The sequence below is a fragment of the Atractosteus spatula genome, chromosome 19 (assembly GCF_055471065.1).
Source record: "Atractosteus spatula isolate fAtrSpa1 chromosome 19, fAtrSpa1.hap1, whole genome shotgun sequence".
In the NCBI taxonomy this organism is placed as follows: Eukaryota; Metazoa; Chordata; class Actinopteri; order Semionotiformes; family Lepisosteidae; genus Atractosteus; species Atractosteus spatula.
The window spans coordinates 693497-716715 of NC_142724.1; the positions used below are offsets into that span (position 1 = coordinate 693497).

Consider the following 23219-nt stretch of genomic DNA (forward strand, 5'->3'; position numbering starts at 1 on the left):
GCTTCACTACTGAGCGGCCGGTGTGGCTCCTGCTGTCGGTGCCAGCCGGCCCTGCAGTTCCCGGACACGTTGAGAAAAAAGATTTTTTACAGTTGCCCTGAAACGCAACTAAGTTACCAAGTAAAATTGAGCACCGAACTGACACTGCAGCTTAATTGCTGACTGGGGCCTGACAGTAGAATAGGCTTATATAATTGAATATGCGGAATAATGTTTTTTAAAGCATATAATCATATAATGTTTTGTTTTATTTGTTTTTTTTTCCGATTTTGTATTAGTCTACCAGTCATTTACGGCCATCTTTCTTTAGGCGCTCAATTTTTATTATCTTTACGTCGCGTTTCAAATGTACAGTCTGCTGATTAAATAAGTAATCAGCTGTGCACTGTGCGTTTTACGGACGAACTCGTTATCACAATTTAATGAAGACAAGTCGCAGCTTTAAAAAAAATGTAAAAAATTACATAGGAACTGTAAATTATAAAATGGAAAATAATTAATGGAGGTGCTTGTTGAGGTTCACGTAATTAAACGGTAAAATTAATTTACTCAAGGTTTAATGTTCACTTCCCACATTCATCTAGTTCAGGATAAGGGAATTACTTTCCAGGTTTCCCTCAGTAGCGTAAAGGGCCGAGCGCGTAAAACTTGTCACACTGATGCATCGTGAAAACCAGCAGCTTTGATTGATTTCTTTTTATTGCAATCGTATTTATTTTTGTACCCACAAAGCCTCGAGTTTCACGAACGTCATTCTGCAAGGCGATCAAAGAGATTACGGCATTAACAGGGATCATTAATCATTTAGGAGTGAAGAAAAGAAATTTAAAAGTGTATTTTGAACAGCTGTACTGATCTGCCGGGTGAAAGGGATCTCGTTCACACGAAATAAACGGACTCGAGCCCGTGAAATAAACACGAATAAAACGAAACCGTCTGAACGATTCCCTCGAGTGCTCCACGTCCGCGCAACGCGGTGTAATGTCGCCCCCTGCTGCACCACAGTGGACATGGAGGTAAAGTCAGCGTTATCGCTTCAAATTAAAAGCGTCATAGACTTATTTAACACCCGAAGACGGCTCCACAGCCGAAACGTCTTTCTTCTTTTTTTCAGCATGGAATAAACCTATTACTTGTTCCTTATTTAATTTAACACCCGAAGACGGCTCCACAGCCGAAACGTTGTGTTTCGTTTCTTATCTCTTCAGCAGGGAATACACCTTCACTTGTTCCTTTGCAGCCTGTGCATGCTGATGCAGCTCCCTACTTGAACTACCTGTTTAATTTAAAGGATACACTCAGATTGGGTGGTTTTGGAATGCCAGAGGGTAAGTAATTCAGTTATTTTAAAAACAAAAACGGCAATTGTTTTTATTCCAGTGCCGTTGGATTCCCAACCCTAGCTGTCAGGTCTGCCTCCAAGGTGTGTGTCCCTGTCTGCCAGCGCGTGCTTTCTGGTGTCTCCCGCATGATCATCCCCACTGTCACCCAGCACGGCAGACAATATCCCCTGCACCTCACCGAAAGTTTGTTTTTTTATGCTTCTTATTGCTGAAAAGCAGCTCAACATTGCAGTTTGCCACAATAACGCTGCTATGCATCACATCCATCGGGGGGGGGGGGTTATATAGGTGGAAAATCCTGTAATTATATTACTGCATCTTTTGAAATTTTGAGTGTTATCGGAATTGTGCAGGTAGAATGTCTTTCTACCTAATCCGCTCTAAATACTCTGTATTAGAACGATGCACAGAACAGATAAAAAGACATTTCTGTCGACTGTCCGTTTCCCCCTCTCTCAGTCCTTGGACTGATCGGGTCAGAACCCCCGGCTCAGTCCGCAGGCGTGTGGCCCACACGCTGGCACGCTCATCCCGGATTCCACTCCAGCGCGGGCTGTCTGCCACCGGGCCAGGCGGTCCCACGGACCAATCCGGGTTCCTGCTGTTGCAAACCATCAGCATGCATTCACAGGTCCAAACGCCTGGGCTGAAATGCAGTTCTAATTTCAGACTGCATCAAGGAAGAAGTGCGCGCCTGTGTGTGTGCGCGTGCGTTTCGCAGGGCTGCCTACAAGGGATTTCAGATCTGCATCAGTGGGCTCACTCTGCATGTTAAAATCGCTGGCTTTTTCTGCAGCACTAAGTACTGAAATGTCTGCTGGGGAAAACTGGGAGTAATTGTTAATGCTGTCACACAGCCATGGCAAAACACAGTCGAGACTGAGCTGTGCATCATATACTGCCTCCTGCTCGACTCCACTCACCTGAATCACACTGAGTGCACCTCAAAGAATGTGTTCTCGCTGCATCCTCAGCAAAAACGCACGGCGTGGTTCTGTGGCGCCCTGCAGGTGTGAACAGAGGGGGGGTTGTCGGCAGGTTTCTGGGAAAGGGATGAGGGCGGTGAGGGCTTCGTAGTGGGAGGCAGGATGGAAGACGAGAGTGAGAGCTTCCTGCTGGCTGCAGTGACGAGAGCCTCTGGGCTGCCAGCCAGGGAGGAAGAGGGGAAGCGCAGCAGGGAGAGACACAGATGCGCGCAGGGTTGGTGAAGGTGTGGCAGACAGTCTGCTGTGCTCCTCCGGCAGCTGGGTGCAGAAGCAGCTCGCGGACACTTGCGGCGGCTCTGGTCTGCGGGCGCCTCACCTGGCTGTGAGCTGAAGGAGCTGTGCTGACACCCAGCATGGAGCAACACGTTCTTGCGTTGAAGAGAAGCTGCTAATAACAAGATAAAGACTGGCTAGATTTTGAGCCAGGCAGAAAAGAGCCTCCTGCTGGCCCCTGTGCACCAGCAAGGACCAGAGTTCAATCCACGCCTGGTCCAAACGAGTTCGAGCTCTTGGCACCCCACCTTGCCACCCTGCCCTGACGAGAGTGGCACCTGTCTGATGCCCCTCTGCCCTCCAACCTGGACCAGTTATAAATCTGAAAAGATGACTGCAGTATAATTTGATACAGCGTGCTACATGCTCCAGAACACCAAAGAGCGTTAAGAAGAGACCCCCTCCGCCCACCGCTGTTGCGCAGTTGTTCTCTCTGCGCCGCAGACACAGTGGAGGATAAACTGATTTCTAAGTCAGCTAATCTAGAATGGTGATTCACCTGGGGCTCCGGATATACTGTAACATCCTGACTCGTCTGAACAGAGCCTGCAAAAGGTCAGGACATAGTTTTAGCTTCTCTTGAACAAGATAGCACCTCTTCCGGCACAGTGTCCCCTAGCACCACATGGGCTTCAGACTTTGGCTCTTGTCCACAACGAAACCTTCTGATCTGCCAGAATCATCTCTCCTGTCCTTGCTGGAGGCCACAGGGAGAAGACTCAGCCCTGACTCTGGAGAACATGCAAGAGGTTTTGTGCAAAGGGATGGCCATTGCTGACAGGTTTGGTATTCAAGCACGTTGCACTGGCTGGGCCTGACACTTAGTTAGAGTAACACATTGACAAAAATGCCCTAAACCTGTTAGGACGACACCTCCTCAACACCTGCCCCACCCACATCCATTTGATTCACTCAGCAAATCCAAGGCTTTTTAGACAGTCTGAGATGGTATTTCTTGCTCTGTGTGCATTCCTTTAAAGATCTCCTGCTCTGCTGAGTGTTTTACAGTCCTGAGGAGTTCAGACCAATTATTACGAGTCCTGCAGGTTTGCTTATGCACTGAGGCCTGGCAGCATCAAGCAATCTGTTTAGGCTTCCTAATTAAAGCATGAATCAGAAAGGCAGGCTACACACTGATTCGAGAGAGTCTTCAGCTTGGGTCTGCGCAGAAATCCCCCAACACCAGGGAAACCCCAGAAGATTCTGAAGCTCTTCTCAAACACATGATCTGGAACGGCTGATTCTTCTCTTCCGTCAAACACGCCGGCCATGAGGCAGCTGCACCCCTGCAGGGCTTCGCCCGGTCAGCACTTGCAGAGGTACCCAGCACCCTGCTTCTGGGCATCACAACCTGAGCTCTGAATCCACTGGTCATATCCACCTCTATGTTTTACCTGTTTCATGCTCTCAGGAGCATTAATAACCTCTTGCACGTGATACACAGTGAGCAGAACTCCACCTGAACTCGGTACAAAGCTGATGCTGCCCGTGGCTTTGCAAGCAACTGCAACTGCTGCTCGACCGGTGAAGGGCAGACACGGGTCTGACAAACATTCCCAGCGCTGCAGGATCGACAGCGAGAAGAACTGAAACAGAGCATCTGGCGCAGGTTTCATGTCTAATTTCTAGCCTGGTTTCTAACCTGTTGAAGAACTGAAACTGTTTTTTTTTCTCAAACTCAAGAAAAATTGTGCAGTTTATGTTCAATCCGTTTATAGGATTTTTTAAGAGAAGACAGTAGAATATTACATGGTGCCGCGTAACAGTAATTGTGAACAATCATCATGGCATGGGTGACGTGGGTCAGAAACAAACTGAAAGAGAAAACCGAAGACCTTGATGAGCCAACCTTATACAAGGTGAGTACACCAGAAAACAGGCAGGTCCAGGAGCTGGACTGGCAATCGCTTCCAGGACAATGGAGCCACAAAGCAAAGCCCAGCACAGTGAGCAGGACTGCATCAGGGACTCCAGACGCAGCCCTGCTGTTTCCTCTGTAGCCTCAAACAGCGCAGCTCCATCAGACTGCATCGCCATCAGCGCTGCCTGATCTGAAGCAAACAGACGGCCCCTTTTGAATTATGATTCTCAAGATCCGTTGCAATGCCGAATTGCTGTGTGGCTGAGGCAGACGGGTTGGGGAAGAATTCGAGGTTAACCTCACGTCTCGGCCTGTCTTCACCTTGCCCACATGCAGTGGCGTTTTGCTTTCTCAACAGGTGGTTGAAATACACTGATGCAAACCTGTGTTTTATTACCCCAGGCGGGCTAATGAATGCCTCAGGACTTGTTGCTCTGGTGTTAGTCTCCATCTTGTTCCTGACCCTCCAGTTGTTATATAAAACAGAACACTGAAGAATTCAGGTTTCATATTAGTTGGAATTAAGAGGATATTAATGGAGCACTATGCCTGGAGTATGTCCCATTATATATTGCTTTCTGTGCATTTCGCATGGTCCAGTATTTTTTGTTTTAGACTAGAAGGCACTGCAAGACGCCTTCAGGGCCAGAGAGGTATCGGTGCATGCCACTTCAGGTACTGTAGTTGCCCTCTTGAACCGCACACATCGAGAACAAGCAGCAGAAAACACGCAGGTCTGCAGACTAGCCGGGCTCCTGGATCTCTTTTTTTTTTCCTTCACTGTTTACAAGTTCAGAATTTGCTGTCTAACCTTTAAAAGTTAATGGTCAGCAGATCGATCACTAAATTCACTCAAGAAGGAACAGCAGGTGATATACATGAAATAATCTTCTTTTAAACAAACACGCTACAAAGCATGACAAAATCCACTTGCATAAAAGGTCATCGGGAACTAACTTTAGCGCACGGGTTATTTGCAGTAGTTTTATATACTTAGTTACGCCATTTTAATGGGAAAACATCAACAAACCTGTGGGTTTGTAAGACGCTAGACAGGAGGAAATGTAAAGGCGTATGTTCCCTATGGAGAAAATGTTGAAAATAAGCTTTCTGTGTGAATAGCGAGCTACGAAGGCAGGTACCGCGGAGAAACTTTGCGCGACTCGGGTCTTGCGGGAAGTCGAAACCCAGCACATTCCTGCTACAGACATGATGTTTAATACAGGAAATTTCACATCCGGGAAACGAAACATGAGCAAAGACGTGGAATGCAAACGTTAGATTTTTTTTCTTAAACGCTGTAATGACGGGAGTAAAGGGGACCCTGATTGGCGGATGGAAACAACAAGAAATCTAAACCTTAGGACCCCCCGGCACCGAGAGCCGGAGGGCGATGCTCGTCGGTAATAAATGCGGCCCCCAGGACGCACCTCGGGGCTTATAACGGGGGTACAGGCGGTATTAATCAGGGTTTTCACGCCTGCATGTCGCCAGAGGTAACCAATCATAAAATCGCTCACATCAATGCCTAGGACTACAGCGCACAATGGTGCTCGCAGTGAGCGGCTCTCACACAAACCCGCACGCCCTGCTTGACTGACAGCTGAGCGCCCAATCGCGGCGCGCAGGGGCCCGGCTGCCGCCCCGCTCAGCCAATGGGCGGCGGCGCAGCCCGGGTCCAGCTGAGGTTAGGCTGTTCCTGCAGCCTGCCTGAGCTAAACTTCACCAAATAATAGCTGTTTGTATTTTGGCTGCTGCAGTAGCCATTTTAGGTAAGTACTTCTTTTAACTTTTATTTTTCCAGTGCCGTTCTGTGCCGATAACCCCTGCGTTGGTCGCGGTGTGCTCATGGTCCAGACCCGAACTCCGCGCATCTCAGCATGAATGAACTCCGGGGCTCTGTTGTGCTTTACCAGGATTAAGAAATTGCATTGAGTTTTTTTTCCTCTTTTTTTTTTCTCTCCCCACCACCTCCCCCCTATAATTTTTAATGCATTTTTTTCTTAGAGACTGTCATGGCGTGTTTGTGTCCTTGGGAATAGACGCTGTGTGGAGCGGGGCTCGCAGATGCTGGGTAGCGCTGAGTGTGCAAACTGCCCAGCAGGAGCAGACTGGGGGTTGAGCCGATGCCCCGGTGCGGAGTTTCGGGGGGTGCCAACACGTGTAAGGGAGCGGAATATTCAACATTATTGCAGTGTGACATTAGAGTTGGCACAATGGGAACACTTTGCCGTTGGTGTGGTTTAATTAAAGGGAGGCGGGGGTCTTAGTAATGCAACGCGAATCTGGCTTCAAGCTTTCCTCAACTATAAGTAATCTGGATGTGATTATAAACGTGACTTTTTTCCAGGCTGAAGAAAACCCACCCCCCTCAGGTAAACGGGTTTTCGGGTCTGTGGCGCACGGACAGGCGCCCCTCGCTCAGACAAAGGCTGCGGGCAGGTTGGGAGATTCAAACTCGCACCTGAGTTTGTGTTTCAACCCAAACGGTACGGGTCTGTCGTGTTTTCTCTCGCCCCCTCCTTTTCATTTTGGAGACAGGGGGAAGGATTCAGTCCTAGACGCCACCATACCTTAAAAGGTATTAGTGCAAAGTAACAAAAGCCTCTTCCTCCTCGTCTTCACTTGGCGATACAAAGTTGAGTTACCCCGAGCGCGGCGCGGCAGGACGGACCCGTCACCCCCGGGACCACCTGTCCGTCCCCTTAGGGGTAATCACCTGCGCGGTTCTCTCCGAAGCGATGGCCGGCAGGGGTAGCTCCGCGGAGTCCGGGATTGGAAAATTCTTTCCGCAATGAGAAAATGCGTTTTTTTCTCTCTTTAAATGAAAATAATTCTTGGTGTCTGCGTGCATCTCGACGCGGGGCTGGACGGCGCTTGTAGCACGTGGTTTTACCCAGTTTAAGTCGCACCGGTGAGTTACAGAGGAACAGGTGAAATCAAGGTGCGGTTCTGTAAATACAGATCAATTAAAAATGAGCTCTACATGGTTGCTGCTGCAGTACAGTTCTTGCAAATAATATAGTAGTTCTTATTTTGTAGTTAAGTATTAAATCTTGGGCTACATACAGCTCGGATTTGGAGTCTTGGTCTACTTGTTCTGGTCCAAAAGTGTCCTGCTCTGCGGTGGATTCTCTCTACATCAGAGCTCCTCAGCCTGCAGTTATACCAGTCGACACCATTGCAGAAATGTCTGCTTAATTATTGAATTGAAAATGAGCACGATCGATCTGATAATGCAAGAGGCTGCGGCAGAGTCGCCTCAGCCGAGCAGGTTGGTGGGCAGAAGAGCCCGTCGCTCCGGCGCACGCAGGATGTGTGTCTTCTCCACCTGCCTTGCGCTCCTTATGGGTGTGTGAAGTAAATTCTTGCAGACGAGTGTGTGATTATTTCAGAAAAAATAGTTGCTACTGACTCCCAAGGCCTTCGGCTTACCAAACAATTTGATTATTTCTCAGTGCCTAACTTGGAACTTGGGGAAGATTATATCCCAGACGGTTGCACAGGCAGAACGCCCCCGACACGAAGTCTCCGTAGTGCATCACCACACTCCTGTTGTCACCCCACCCCGGACACTCTTCTGCTTTTCCCCATGCGTGATACTGGAGTCAGAACTCCCACCACCTCTGCTCCGCACCAGGTTTCTTCATTTAAAAACTCATGTTACTTTGAAATCCTTTCACCCTGAGTTTTGCACTAGTGATAATTTCCTGTTCTCATGCTGAAAGTGCTGTAGCTCCACTAGCAGCGAAGACAGTGTCTTAGCTGAGCCACTGAGAGGCTGTCAGTGACCTTCCTGAAGGCCACAGTAAGAGTGATAAGCACTGTGCACTTGTGACTGGCAGGGTGTCTCTGCCAGGCAGCTGCCCTGGGATGGGAGACACACAGCTGGAGAAACTCACCATCTCAGTGCTGCCTAACATCCAGCCTCTAAGGACTGGTGCTTTGTCTCCGAAGATCAGCAGGATTGGGTCCGGTCAAAACTGGGATGGGGAACCTCCAAGGAAAGCCTCCTCCTGTCAGTGGAGAGGCTGGACGGGTAGGGGGCGCTCTGATACCCCAGTGAAGTTTCTTGTGGTGTTCTGAGTTTGAACAACCTGGCCTCTCTGATTTTCCCCAGTGGGGCTGCTGTACATCATTTACATCATGCTTTAGGAGCTCTACAAATTTAAATATAATCGCGTATCAATCTCAAAATGTTTCTTTAATTCCTCTGAGGCTGAAGAGACAGAAAGCGGTGTAACTAGGGCCAGAGATGGAAACGACTGGCGTAATCAAGCAGTTCCAGAGAAAGTTCTGGTTGGGAGCAGATTGCGCACTCCTGTGCCTCAGTCCTGCAGTGCTGATTGGGTTAATCGCTTCCTGCGGGTCTTGAGGTGTTTGTGAACCCCACTGGAATGTGCCCCTCCCCCCTCCCCAATGGCATATTTGGAAACTCTGTTGCAGGTAGACTGGATTAAAGACAAAAGTGTTCTCAGTTCAGTATGTCTTGCATTATATCTACAAAGTAAAGATCTGAGTATTTATTTCTTGACAGATGAACTAAATTAATTCTGCTTGAGAGGTGGCTTCATCTGGACATCCACATCTTTTCCATTTTTGCAATAAAAGCGAGAAACCTTTTGGCTTTTGTTTGTCTGGAGGCCGTCTTGAGGATCAGTCAAATCCAGGCTGTTTGCGGTGCTGTGGGTGTCAAGAGCTGTGCAGAAAGGCAGACTCTGCAGGGCTGTGAGATGCAGAGGCTGGCTGGTTATTAAAGCCAGACAGCTGATGTTCCACATGTGTTCCCTGGTGCTGAGCTGAGGCAGCTGTTGGCTCTGAGCCCCGCCCACCAGTCTAAGCCCCTCCCCATGTCTTGAGCCACACCCATCAATCAGTGCTCCTCCCCCTGTCTTGAGTCCTGCCCACCAAACCACGCCCCTCCTCCTGTCTTGAGCCCCGCCCATAAACCAGTGCCACCTCCCCCTGTCTTGAGCCCTGCCCACAAGCCTGGCACACCTGAGGGTTTCCACACTCATGGATTTCCAGGTCTTATGTATTCCTGGGAAGTGGAATAATGTAACTGGAGTCTTTTCAACAGGTTGCTCTTCTCAAGGAAGATGTAAGGTTTATTCTGGTAACTTCAGGAAATGACTGATTTAAAAAGAAGGAAGATTGAAGACAGGACCTAGGCTTGCAGCGAGATCAGAATAGCAGGCTGTTATCAACTTGCATGTGCACCCACATATAAGGCTGGGTCTTTCCATGGAGTATCCAGGGACGTAAACTAATGCTCCTGAGCAAAAGTCATTAGTGTTATTTAATCTTTGCCTTCTTAAACTTAATGAGACAGTTTCATATTTACTGTTTTAGATATATATTAATGTAAAGGTTTCTGTATTTGTGAAAAGAAAATAAAGATTTTAAAAATCAAAATCGAGCCTGGGAAGATGCCCTGTTTTGGGGTACAACAGCAGTGTTGCACCTGGGATGTGAACTCACAGTCCTGAGTCCTGACCTCAGCTCCACACCGCTGTTACAGTCCAGTACAGCATTAACGTGGAAGAAAGTGTTTTGCACTGCGGGCTTGGAAGAGCACTGGAGTGAGTGGCGTGAGGAGGGGGTGATCTCTGTCTGGCCCCCGTCCGAGCCCTGGAAACTGAGGCGTCTGGAAGGGTGCAGGAAATGGGAGCGAGAAGGGCAGCGTCTGTTCAGGTGCTGCGTGCTGATTTGCAAATATACTGCGTCATGAAATTTGTTGTATCCGAACGTGTCCAAGCAGACCAGAGCGTTTTGAAAATCCTGAAAGTGCGCTGCTGTTGAAAATCAGATTCTTTAAGCCTTGGGGCACAATGCATTTCCTTTTTCTTAAAGTCGTGACAAAGCCAGTGCAATAGAGGTAACAAGACCTTCCTCTGCCCTGGTGTTGTGCCACCAGCTGTAATAAGGCACCAGGCAGGTGATGGACCCCCGACTCTGCCCTTGTGCTAACTAGGTTTCAGTGTCGCTGGCTTACAAAACGTATCTTCTTTCTTTTCTAGATGTGAAGATTAGCGAAGTTTGTGACATCATGAAAATACAAAAGAAGGAAAGGCAGGTTGGTGGAATGTTATTTTGTATCCGTGTTTTTACTTTTCCGTTTGAAATGCTTGGATTTCAAGTGGGCAGCGAAAAGCCCACAGTTGAAGAATGCTCTGTGAAACAGTTTGTGCCTGATCAGTACCTGAAGGACCTGTGGAATTCAAACAGCGACCCTGTGTGTGGTATCGGCATTATGGCAGTGTCTCTCAGTATTCAGTATCCTCCTTTGGCGCCAGTGGTTACTGCTGTCCGTGAATGTTGACGTGTGGTCCATGCTTCTCAGTATTTAAGCCAACAGTCTACAGACTGCAGCAAAGAGGTGGGAGCTGTGCGGCGCAGCTCAGGACACAGGCTGCTGTACTGCTCTTCTGTGCGAGAGAGACTGGGGTGGTGCTCGGGGACGAGGATGGGGGTGTAGTGTCTGCGGGGGCTGAGGGGGTACCCCGAGAGCCTGCCTGCTTCACCTGTGGGTGGGTGGGAAGCCTCTGAGCGCTCAGGTACTGTGGAATGTCATTCACGTCTGCCATTACATTTGTGGGAGGTTCTGCTTTGTGTCCTGATCATTATACAGGCGTAGCAGGGTAGCTGAAACTGGCGTGTGACTGTGTGTACATGCCAAAGGAAGCAATGTGAGGAGCTGGAAGACACTTGCACTGTGTTTGGAGTTTATTGGAAGGTTTGGAAGGAGCTGTAGCGTGTTGATCTTTCATCAGCAGAAGGAGCTTGCTGGTTCCAGTGGAGGGATGTGCGGGCGAGCAGGTGCATGGTGGGGGCAGGCCAGGGTGTGCAGCTCGTGGGAGTCGAGACAGTTCGTGCTGTGCTCCGAAACGCTCTGACCTTTGCCAGGCCAAGAATCAGATGATTCTGGCACTGCCCAGCCTGAGTCCTGCAAGCTGAGAAATGGAAGAGTTTTCAGTTTTTTTTCAGATTAGTTTTGCCCTTGGTGCCAGAAACATTGTGAGTATCTTACAGATAAAATCACAAGGAGTCCCAGTCTGTGAACACAGCAGTGACCAATTAATGTTTGTTGTCTGATTAAAGCAAAGTGCCTCAGAAATGCCTGTATTGGAGACACTATTTAAGAAATTGCTTAATTCATTTTGTCTTTTGTTGTGCAGTAGATTTCATTCACGAGAGCTGTGAAGGTTACATCAATTTCGGCATAGTTCACTGTTATTTTGAATGTATTTTGCTGTTTACAGCAATCAGTAAACCTCTTAATCAGACTGCAGTGAGGCTTGATGGTCAAATGTTTTGTGATAATAACTCCTTGCTTCTTATGTAGTCTCTGTCATCCCAGTGGATCCCAAAGTGCTGTGCATTCAGCACAGCTTCCACTGCACCACTGTGCAGCCCCACCTAGGTTCTGTGCAGCAGCAGTTCTGTACCTGGGAACTGCTTGTATTAGCCCACGATTGCACAAGGCACCTACTGTGGCAGAGATTTTGTTTTTTGAAATTCTGGCCAGGAGGGAAGAGCACCACCTACTGGTTCACCAGCAGGATCCTGGCTGTCCTTAGAGTTCTCCCACTCGGGAGGTCTGGCTCTGAGGTGGTGACTCGGAGAAGCAGGAAGAGGCAGTAGGAGCAGGAGAGGGGAATGAGGGCTTGTGGGTTGGAGGGTACAGACAAGTGATTGAAAAAAATAGTTTAGTTTATCCAAGTTAATTTGCTACTTCGGTGTCTCTTAAGGCAGTGGTGTGGAGGAGTGGTTAAAGCTCTGGACCAGAGAGCTTTGGTTGCAAATCTGAAGTGGGACACAGCTGTGTCCTTGAGCCAGACACTTCGCTCAGATGGCTCCAGGTCCTCGTTGTAACTGAAAGTTTTCTGTATTGGTTTACCTGTTAAAAGAATGAAAAATAATTGAAGACTCCTTGTCCTGCGCCGCAGCTGTGAGACAGTGGGGCAGGAGCTTACTCTCCTGGGTGAGTGGGAGGCTGGGGATGTGGTCTGGCTTCGTACTCGTTGTCTGGAAAACGAAACTCTGGATTTGTGGCAAAAGTAAAACAAAAGTGCCCCCCTCTTCCTCCTGGGCTTTGTGGAGCGCATTTCCGAATGGCTGAGTAGGGCGCTGGGGTCGTCTCTCTGAGAGACTGGGGAGAGTGGCCAGCGGTGGACAGCCTGTCCTGCTCCAGGTCCACACAGCAGTCCTCAGGCTGGTCTCTGCTGGCAGGAGAGCTGCAGTGGGAAGAGTTAAACATGTTCGTTTAACAGAAAAATAAGCAGAGAGTGGCAGTTAATGTTATAAAGCAGTTGTTAGTCTTTTAATTTAATTTTTGGTTAAAGGCTAAATCCAGGATCAGTACAACAGCATAATCAAGTGTTTTAGTAACTGTTTAATTAGCAGGTAAAGTGACACTCTATCAGGGTCACCAATTAACTAGAGAAATTTGCTTTACCATCTTGCTGAACACTGAGGCATGTGCTGGAGCTCATGCTTATTATCTCCATGGCAGAATACCTTTCTAAAGGTCACATTAACAGGTCATTAATTTGCCATAAAGACTTCCGTGCCTTTGGATTTTAAGATTGCAAAATTAATTGTATAATGAGGTGGTTACAGGTGGCTGTGAAGTGCTCCAGGAATTCCCCAATATGTATATTTTACTCTGGCTGTGAGAAGTATTAATATAGTTATTGTGTAGCTGTACCGTTACTTCCTTTAAGCCAGCAAATTAAAATGTGTCTCTGCTGGGAGAGAGCCGGGTGACTGTGTGGGAGAGAGCCGGGCAGAGCTGGGTGACTGTGTGGGAGAGAGCCGGGCAGAGCTGGGTGACTGTGTGGGAGAGAGCCGGGCAGAGCTGGGTGACTGTGTGGGAGAGAGCCGGGCAGAGCTGGGTGACTGTGTGGGAGAGAGCCGGGCAGAGCTGGGTGACTGTGTGGGAGAGAGCCGGGCAGAGCTGGGTGACTGTGTGGGAGAGAGCCGGGCAGAGCTGGGTGACTGTGTGGGAGAGAGCCGGGCAGAGCTGGGTGACTGTGTGGGTGAGAGCCGGGCAGAGCTGGGTGACTGTGTGGGAGAGAGCCGGGCAGAGCTGGGTGACTGTGTGGGAGAGAGCCGGGCAGAGCTGGGTGACTGTGTGGGAGAGAGCCGGGCAGAGCTGGGTGACTGTGTGGGAGAGAGCCGGGCAGAGCTGGGTGACTGTGTGGGTGAGAGCCGGGCAGAGCTGGGTGACTGTGTGGGAGAGAGCCGGGCTGCTGTGGGCTGGCTTGAGCTTTGAGCAGGAGGGATGTTGGTATTATCAGATCAACTGCTCAGCTCTTCATTTCTAGAGGTGCATCAGCAGACCACTCACCACAGGGTCCTTACAGTTTGCCCCTGCAGTGGTTAATGGTCTTCCTGCTGCCTTGCATCACGTCGATGCGATTAAGAGGTTTAATATTGACACTGCTGATAAAGACAGTATTGTGTCATAGCCTGCGGGCTGCGGGCCGTGGCTGTAAATTGAGGCAGCTCATAAGGCCAGTGTGGGCTCCTGCTCCTGTTTCATATTGGCCCCTCCTGTTGGTCGGGGTAAATGGATGCTGCGGTGACGTCTCGGGAGGAGCCAGCCTGCGTGCTCTGCGGTGGCACGGAGGGGCTCTGTGTGTCCTGGGAGCGAGGAGTGAGGCTCTGGAGTCCGTGGGGCCGGAGGGCTAAGAGAGCAGCATTGTGGCTGTGCAGCGAGCTGTGGGGGGGGGGGGCCGAGCCTCCCTGCCTCTCCGCCGTCTTGCTTCTCGGGAAACCTGCAGTCATTTCCCCTCCCCGTGTTCCACACACAGGTCTCCCGCCACGCTCAAGTGCTGCCTGCCGTCTAGCGCGCGCGCGCGCGCGTGTGTGTGTGGAGCAGAGCAGTTTCTTATCAAAAGCAGGACGGAACCCGCACTCGGTGTCGGTCTCCTCAGCTGCCTGCCTGGCGTTCTGTGGAAGCGACAGCTCGAGCTAAAGGTGGGAATTGCATTGACCTAATTGTAGCTGCTTGCATCCAGCCTATTGATTGGAGACGGGTCCTGGATTGATTGCAGTGCCTGTGCTGGGGGCTGGCGGCTGCATGCTGCAGTACGTCACAGGCTGGGCTCTGTGTGCAGCGCATGTGAGGAGGCACCATGCGCACTCTCTGCAATGTGCCGTCCGCCCGCTGCCTGTGGAGAGAGGAGCCCGGCTGAGGACGTGCCTCTGCGATAGCGGCACAGGCGCTCCCCTCGGGGCCCCGGGAGGATGCTGAGGGGGAGGAGGAGGAGGCAGGCAGCCAGGTGAGGAGCTTTCTTTCCTTTCTGCCCTGTTCCCCGCGGTGGCTGTGGGGGCCTGGCGCTGGCTGCCTGCGTTGGCGGAGGAGCGTTGCGCGGCGCTGCTGTCGAGGGCACCCTTCCCAGCGCAGGCTTGCTTCAGGCCCGCTCTGCCCACAGCCTCGCCGTCCTCCTCCCAGCCTGCCCGGCGAGCAGCAGTCTGCCTGTTTTCTGCCTCGGTGCCGGCTGGGTAGGCACCCCTGTTTCGATTGAGTGATCTGTGTTATCTCAGGGTCCTGCTGCTCAGCGAGAGCAAACAGCTAAAGCCCCGCTGTGTTACTTTTTTGTGTTCTATTTATTTATTCTTTTGTCGGTGGGGAAGAAAACCCTGGAAAGTCCCGCCGTGTGTCTGTCCACTCCTGAGCTCCTGTTCTGTCTGAAGCAGCCTTGTTGAGTGTCTGTGTTAATAACGGGGTCGGGGGGAAGTGACAGCGGCGTCGTGGGAGTCATGACCAACACCCTGCCTCTGTGGGCACTGTGAAATGAATGTCTCATTAGTCTGCTGTCGCTGTTGAGCACAATTATCGGCTCCTGTAATTCCACATATTTAACAAGCGAGAGGCCAGAGCTGAAGGAAATCCCAAGCACTGCCTCGCTGTCTGCTATATTACCTCTGTCACCGGAGTCGCTGAGGGGAAAGTCTCTGCTGGAGGGAAACCGAGTGATTCCTGGATTAGTAAGGAAATCGGGCTGTGCTTCTGTATTTTAGCAAGACACTCTGTGCCGCGTGTCTTTGTCAGCGCGGCCGGCTCGCTGTGCTGTGGGGCTGCTTGGCAGTGAAGGGGTTACTCCGCAGGCTGTATGTTTACGTTGCCAGTTTCCTGCAGCTTTGGTACGGAGCCTGTTTCCGTGGCGACGGCCCTGTTTCGAGCCGGTGGTGGAGTCTGTAGTGATTCATTGACATTATAGCCGTACCTGCTGGAGAGCTGCAGGGAAAGAGTCGTCGTGGCAAAAATAGCCTCTCTGCAGAATACACACACAACTGCACAGAACCGCTGCCCGGGCTGGGGGCTGACCCTGTCTGAGGTGGAGAAAAGCCCGGTACAGTGCCTGAAGTGCTCCTGACGGGAGTGAGAGTATCACCGGAGCCACAGGCCTTCTATAGGACAGTCTGGGTGACCACGGTGCAGCGGCGGGTGTGTCTGCGCCACACTCGCTGGAGTCAGTCAGGTAGCCGAGCGTCTGAGGTGTGCCGTGTGAAGGCACAGTGCAGAGGAGTGGACAGGAAGTGCAGTGCATGATGGATATAGGAGAGGATGTGGTCAGTTGTTCTTATTTCTTACTGGGTGAAAAGGACCTGCATGGTTTCAGTGAGCGTGCCAATGCCAATGCTATTATCAGTTCACTGTGCCAAACGGAAACTGGGTCAAGCCTGTCCCCCATCAGTCCAGAGCAGCCAGCCCTGCTGCCACAGTGCCCGATGTGCCTTCCAAGAAACTGGCATGGTTTGGGCAAAATAAGCTCTTCTTTGCAACAAGCTCCAATAAGCTCAGTTCTACCATGAAGTGGTGATCTTTAATGCTACACGTCCATAACCCCTGGATCGTCTGAGTCACTCTGACTTCTAAAAGCTCATGATGTACTAGGATATGAGGGAAACGGCTGTCCAGTTCTGAGCTAGTGGTCCACAAGCCCATGCAGGTGTTTCTGTAGGGGTCACCATGAAATGTGATTTTGGATTTTCGTTACTGTAGGTAAACTGTTGTTGACTGTCTTCTGGTCTGGAACTTTGTGTTTAGCACGGAGTGTAACGCTGCTGGCGTTCCTGTTAACGGGCTTATTGGTTCCCTTCTTCCCCTGCTGTTCTGTTTCAGATGTCCACCGCCCAGGTATTAAAGCACACTCCAGCCACAGCAGCCGCAACTGCCACTGACCAAAACGCACAAGTTACATTTCCCAGCAGCCCACACGGGTCACCGGACCAGCCCAGGGTCCCCGGGGGGCTGACCAATCACTGCATGGCCCACACCAAACAGCCTTGCCTGGGGGAGCAGGGGGTCAGCTCAGGCGGCCTCAGCCCTGCCCCCACGCCCCCCCTGAACGGCGAGGAGGACGATGATGGTGGTGGCGGCTCGAGGGTGAAGAAGAAACGGAAGAAAAAAGAGAAGAGGGAGACAGGCGCTTGGGCGAAGGCCGAGAAAGACGCCAAACCAAAGAAGAAGAAGGAGCAGAAGGAGGGCAGGGAGCCGCGCCGGACGAAAGTGCCCAAGGAGCCCAAGAAGGTCAAGGAGCCGAAACCACCAAAGGAGCCCAAGAAGCCGCGGGCGCCCCGGGAGCCCAAGCCCCCGCGCGAGAAGAAGAGTGCCCCGTCTCCGCAGAAGCACCGTGGACGCAAGGCCGGGTGAGTCGCCACTGCCCCCAGCAGCTCCCCGGCAGCTCCCAGCTGCCCCCTGGGTGTAAAAGCAGTTATTCTGACTGGTTATTGTGTAGGTGCAGAGTCCCATAGACCAGGTTGTCTGTTTTTGTCCCCTGGTGGCCTGCTCCCTGCTGGCCTGGTTGGTCCAGCAGCACAGCTCACAGCTGTCCAGACCCAGGGAGGCGCCGCGCGGCTGCAGGCTGGGCCTGTCCAGACCCAGGGAGACAGCGCACCGCGCGGCTGCAGGCCGTGCCTGTCCAGACCCGGGGAGACACCGCACCGCGCGGCTGCAGGCCGTGCCTGTCCAGACCCGGGGAGACACCGCACCGCGCGGCTGCAGGCCGGGCCTGTCCAGACCCAGGGAGACAGCGCACCGCGCGGCTGCAGGCCGTGCCTGTCCAGACCCAGGGAGACACCGCACCGCGCGGCTGCAGGCCGGGCCTGTCCAGACCCAGGGAGGCGCCGCGCGGCTGCAGGCCGGGCCTGTCCAGACCCGGGGAGACACCGCACCGCGCGGCTGCAGGCCGGGCCTGTCCAGACCCGGGGAGACTCCGGGAAGCGGGCTGGGCCAGCAGTGCCTGTGGACACTCAGCTCTTCCCTTTGCTTTCCTGCTCAGCAGAGAACAGGGCCCCACGCCACCGGAGAAAAAGAAGAAGGGGAAGAGGAAAAGCGAAGTCCTGCAGGAGGCACTAGAGAGCGATGAGACCGTGTCGCTGTCGGCCCCTGGCAACGAGGAGACCAGTGACTCTCTGGATGGCACGGTGAGCCTCAATATCATTTGGTCAACCACTTCTCCAAGTCAGCTTGCATAGAGTCTGAAATCCCAAAGTTCAAAGGACAAGCAAACTGTAAAAAGCATAGGCAGAAGAATTTCCTTGGTGACCTGTCTCTCCGTGTGTGTGTGTGTGTGTGTGTGTGTGTGTGTGTGTGTGTGTGTGTCCGGGTGTCTTGTCCTGTGTCTCAGAAGCGGCGCTCGGGGCGGCAGGTGAAGCGCAGGAAGTACAATGAGGATCTGGACTTCAAGGTGGTGGACGACGATGGGGAGACCATCGCGGTGCTGGGGACCGGCCGCATCCCTGCGCTGTCCTCCTCCACGCTGGCCTGGCAGGCCGAGGTACGTCTCCGCGGCCCCAGTCAGCCTGTCTCACACTTTCACAGTCTCGGCCACACGCGCCGACAGTCCGATCTGTTCCCCGCACGCTCTAATCCCTGTGTTTCAGGAGCCCCCGGAAGACGAGGCCAACATCATCGAGAAGATTCTGGCAGTGCGCGCAGTCAAGAGAGAGGTACGGCTCTTCCTCTGGGCATCTCCGCCTGTCCCAGTGATTTCTGGACCTGCTGCCTGTCCGTCTGCTCGTCCTGACTCTGCTCTCTGTGTTTCAGATCTCTGCAGGAGAGCCGCCTCAGGAGATGGAGGAGTTCTACGTCAAGTACCGGAACTTGTGAGTGTGATCGTCGGAGACTGGAATTCAGATTTCTTTCCTTGCCGCAGAGTCTTGGATTCTTCCCTTATTTTTCTGGCAAAAGAAAAGAGCTACACTGGTCCAGTTAAGCCTGACTTGACGGTTAATTTCTTCAGCACTTGTCTTACAATCCTCTTTATGTAATAAGTGGGGTCTTGGCAAACTCACAGGGCAGGGGGACCTGTCTTCTGGGTGATACGGGCTCTTGAGTTCTCTCATTTCCTCTTGGGCAGGTATGACTCTGCAGTTAACGCAGGGAGGGATCAGATCTCAGCCAGAGCTGTCAGGGCAGGATGCCCATGGCCTTCATGGCCAGGGATAATCTTTATTGTGTGGGAGTGTCAGGCTGGAGCCCAGTGAAAGCACCTGTGTTTAGTGTGAACAGATCAACAGAATGAAACCGCGTTGGCCCTGCGAGAAAGATCAGCCTTGAAACGGAGATAACGTGTAGCAGAGGCAGCGAGACACTCCCAGCCTTGGAGCTTGGCCTTGCACCTCGAGCGCCGATGCCAGACCTCACAGCTCTCTGCTGCTGCAGAGGAAGAGCAGCCCTGTGACCCGTGTCGTCATGACTGACTGCAGCCCTCTCTCTCTCTCTCTCTCCCCTGTCCGCAGCTCCTACTTGCACTGTAAGTGGGCCATGCTGGAGGAGCTGGAGAAGGATCCCAGGATCCATCAGAAGATCAAGCGCTTCAGGAACAGGCAGGCCCAGATGAAGCACATCTTCACCGAGGTGTGTTTCTCGTGACGTCACAATCACGTCACCCCTGACAGGAAGCAAACCGCTGTCCCAGCTCCTCTCCACCCACAGAAAATAGTCGCAAAGACTGTTGCACTATATATGTTTTTAAAGTCTACCTTTCAGTTAAATGACATCACCATGTCACATGAATGGTTAAAAACTTCTGAATCACTTTACTTATGTCTTTAACCTTGATTTCCACAGTGTGCAGATTGCCAGTCTAATTAATTAACGGTAGAGTCTGGGGTTTGCTTGCAGCTTGCCTACAGAGAGAATGCACATCTTTATCTCTTAGCTGTGTGTGGGTGTTTGCTTTTTCCCTTGGTTTGTGTAGAGGGCTATGCGCTGTTTTCCAGTTGTTGATAAAGCACGTCTCCTTAACGCCCCCTCTCGCTGTTGTAGCCGGACGAGGACCTGTTCAACCCTGACTACATCGAGGTGGACAGAGTCCTGGAGGTCGCGCACACCAAGGACACCGAGACTGGGGAGGTGAGGCAGCCAAGCCGTCTGCTTTCAGCTCAGGACTGCAGGGCTCATGACAGAAATCAGAATTACAGGTACACCTTGAGCAATCAGCTGCGAAAGCTGCTGTTCTGGAGAACAATCCTGTGGCACCGTTTTCTGCTCGTGCAGTGGAACTGCTTCTCTACCTTTGTATTTAAAGGTGTGTTTTTTATAACAGTATCAAATTGGAGTTTTTAAATTCCCTGGATAATGTGGCAAAAAAAACATCCGAGTTAAGCTCGGGTTCCCATTGCAGTTCGTTTCGAAGAAGAGTTTTGCTTATTAAAACCATCCAAGATCATAGTGCAGCGCATCAACTTCAAGTCATCCGGGCCACGGTGCTTCTGCCCTCCTGAAGCTGTCGAGAACAGAAGTGCTGTGTCAGATGGGCGGGTAGTTTCCCTGCTCACCAGTTCTGTGCTTTAGATTCGCCTTAAATCAGCGCGTCTGTCTGACCTTCACCCTCTAGCTCTCGTTATCCCCCTGGTTAGAGTCCTTGGGAAGTTAATCAGCCTGCTCCCGAGGAAACGAAGACTGGACCGTTTCCAGAGTTCCTCAGGGAAGCTCTGGAGCAGACGTGTGTAGGAGCTCCTGGAGTCCCCTCGGACTTCTCTGCACCTCCTCTCTCCTGAGGCTGCGGGCCAGGTGACCCAGGGGAATGGCAGGCTGTTGCTCTGTGTGGAGACGGGACCCCACAGTGAGGCCGCAGAGCCACGGAGAGCTGTAGCCTGTCTGGGGTGCCTGCCCCTCGGGCAACACCCAGAGCAGGAGACATCTGGGTTCCCCCTTTCAGGGCTTTGCTCACTGGAAGTGTTGGGTTTCCGCAGGAAGTCACACACTACCTGGTGAAGTGGTGCTCCCTGTCCTACGAGGAGAGCACCTGGGAGCTGCGGGAGGACGTGGATCCCGGGAAGATCAGGGAGTTCGAGGACATCCGGAGGATCCCCGATCTGAAAGCAGTGGTGAGAGCGGGGGGCTGTGTGAACCCCAGGGGTGCTGCTCCGGCCTGTCCGGCACACCTTGGCCCTCGTGTACCTGTCCTTGCTGTGGCGCAGAGCCTTCAGCCCCGTTCGGAATCAGGCCAAGGAGGCTGTTGGCGTTTTATTTTCCAGGTCCTTGTGTGCCGTTTCTTTTGTGCCCTACTTTGTAAGAGCAAGAGACCTCCCCGGCGCACTGGTGTCGATGTGGGTCGCCTAGTCTCGGGAGGCCTGGTGGGTCTTCTTGTCACGCTGTGAGGCTTGGCAGTGAGCTTGGGGGGTCAGAGCTGGAGCCGGCCTTCACTGCTAAAGCATGCTGTCCCGTGTGCGACTGCAGGAGCGCCCGCCCCCGGAGCAGTGGCAGAAGCTGGAGAAGTCCCGGGATTACAGGAATGGGAACGAGCTGCGGGAATACCAGCTGGAGGGCATGAACTGGCTGCTTTTCAACTGGTACAACAGGTACGTGTGAGGCTGAGGCTGGGCACGCTGATCCGCTCGCAGCTCTCGTGCTGCTGCGCCTGTCCCTGCGCCGATGGGGCACTGGGCCAGCGGCCTTCTGCTTTGGGCTGATCTTTTTCAATCTTGCCCAACTCTTATTTACCCGATTGATCCAGTTGATTGTCAGGTCTTTGTCTTTGACCACGGAGTCTGTGTGTCCAGCTGGAGCTGGGGTCTGAGATGAGGGCATGGACAGTTTCTCTGGGTTTGACAGGCCTGCTCTAGGCCTGGAGGAAGCATTACACTGCTTCAGTATAAGATAGAAGTAGTTTAACCTTCCGACCTTAGGCGGAGTAAAACCCACAGCTGAGAGTCAGATTTGAAGATCACAAGGTGAGATGGTCAGACTGTCTTTAACCCCGTGACCTTTGTAAATGTGTCCGTTTGGCTGTGATCACACAAAAGGTGAAAGTGCTCATCTCCTTTGCCCCTCCAGGAAGAACTGCATCCTGGCGGACGAGATGGGGCTGGGCAAGACGATCCAGTCGATCACCTTCCTGTACGAGATCTTCGTCATGGGGATCCGCGGCCCCTTCCTCATCATCGCGCCGCTCTCCACCATCACCAACTGGGAGCGCGAGTTCCGCACCTGGACGGAGATGAACGTCATCGTCTACCACGGCAGCCAGATCAGCCGGCAGATGATCCAGCAGTACGAGATGTACTACAAGGACGAGCAGGTGTGTGGTCCGGCGAGCGTGTGGACGCCTTGATTTCCGCACACAGCTGGCGCTCCTCAGCCCTCTAGACCGCTCTGCGCTATTTCTTGCCTGCTTCCCTTCGCCATCTCATCATGCCAGGGCTGTGGTGGAGCTCTACCTTTACTGGCAGCAGAGGGGTTCTCAGCTTCAGGCTGGAGCACAAGAGGCAGCTGTTCCTGGAGACTGAGCAGACTCGGTCTGGCTGCAAAGGGGAAACGATCAGAGTAGCGTGGGAGTTCAGCAGTGCCGGGTTCCCCTCTGACGGCTGTGCCTCTTGTTCTCGGCAGGGCGCCCCCCTCGCTGGAATGTTCAAGTTCCATGGGGTGATCACCACCTTTGAGATGATCCTGGCGGATTGCCCGGAGCTGAAGAAGGTCCAGTGGCGCTGCGTGGTGATCGACGAGGCGCACCGCCTCAAGAACAGGAACTGCAAGCTGCTGGAGGGGCTGAAGCTCATGAGCCTGGTGAGAGAGCGAGGATCTGTGTGTGTGTCCCGCCCCTGCATCCTGCATCCTTTGCTCTTCTTGCCTCTTGTGTGTTTTTTATTTTAACCTTGATTTAATGAAGATGGAAATGACACGGACAAAGCACATCCCTCCACAGAGCGCCAGGTTGACACCAGTGATGACCACAGATTCCCAGAGCTCCGTGTGGGAGGACCACCACCAGCAGGCGTGCGCGCCAGTGATGCCATCTGACCGGCTGTTTTCCTCCTTGTCCAGGAGCACAAGGTGCTGCTGACCGGCACGCCACTGCAGAACTCTGTGGAGGAGCTCTTCAGTCTGCTCAACTTCCTGGAGCCCCAGCAGTTCCCCTCCGAGAGCAGCTTCCTGGAGGAGTTCGGGGACCTCAAGACCGAGGAGCAGGTGCTGGAGAGAGAACAGGGCCCCCAGTGGGACTGCTAAGGGCGGGTTAGGCGCGGAGTTTCCAAAGCTTTGCGTGTCGTGTTCCTTGTCTGGGAGTAGAGCGAGACGGCACCACCTCAGACAGCTGAGTCAAACTCCTCCTCTCAGGCTTGTCCTTCCTCCTCCTGATCTTTTTTACTGTCAGAGCTTGGCCACGTTCATCTGAATTACAGATCTGCTGATTGGTGGGCAGATCCACATGCCGGTCACTTTCCTGAATTTCTAGTTAGAAGTTAAAGCACAGAAAGAAACCGAAAGTCACCCACCCAGTAAGACGTGTCCGTGTC

The 23219-nt window shown here is 52.3% G+C and overlaps 1 protein-coding gene across 1 annotated transcript in view; it reads left to right on the forward strand.

Moving 5' to 3' along the window:
* Window positions 1–5762: 5762 nt before the first annotated feature.
* The window catches only part of chd6 (chromodomain helicase DNA binding protein 6), a 36301-nt gene continuing 18844 nt past the window's right edge, over window positions 5763–23219 (forward strand). The window contains exons 1-14 of the mRNA XM_088937420.1: window positions 5763–6235; window positions 10484–10539; window positions 16600–17126; window positions 17759–17903; window positions 18107–18256; window positions 18363–18428; window positions 18526–18584; window positions 19221–19338; window positions 19750–19836; window positions 20679–20813; window positions 21166–21287; window positions 21763–22006; window positions 22315–22491; window positions 22750–22893. Coding sequence (XP_088793546.1) covers window positions 10513–10539; window positions 16600–17126; window positions 17759–17903; window positions 18107–18256; window positions 18363–18428; window positions 18526–18584; window positions 19221–19338; window positions 19750–19836; window positions 20679–20813; window positions 21166–21287; window positions 21763–22006; window positions 22315–22491; window positions 22750–22893 — 2001 coding nt within the window. The 5' untranslated portion in view covers window positions 5763–6235; window positions 10484–10512. The remainder of the gene's footprint in view (window positions 6236–10483; window positions 10540–16599; window positions 17127–17758; window positions 17904–18106; window positions 18257–18362; window positions 18429–18525; window positions 18585–19220; window positions 19339–19749; window positions 19837–20678; window positions 20814–21165; window positions 21288–21762; window positions 22007–22314; window positions 22492–22749; window positions 22894–23219) is intronic.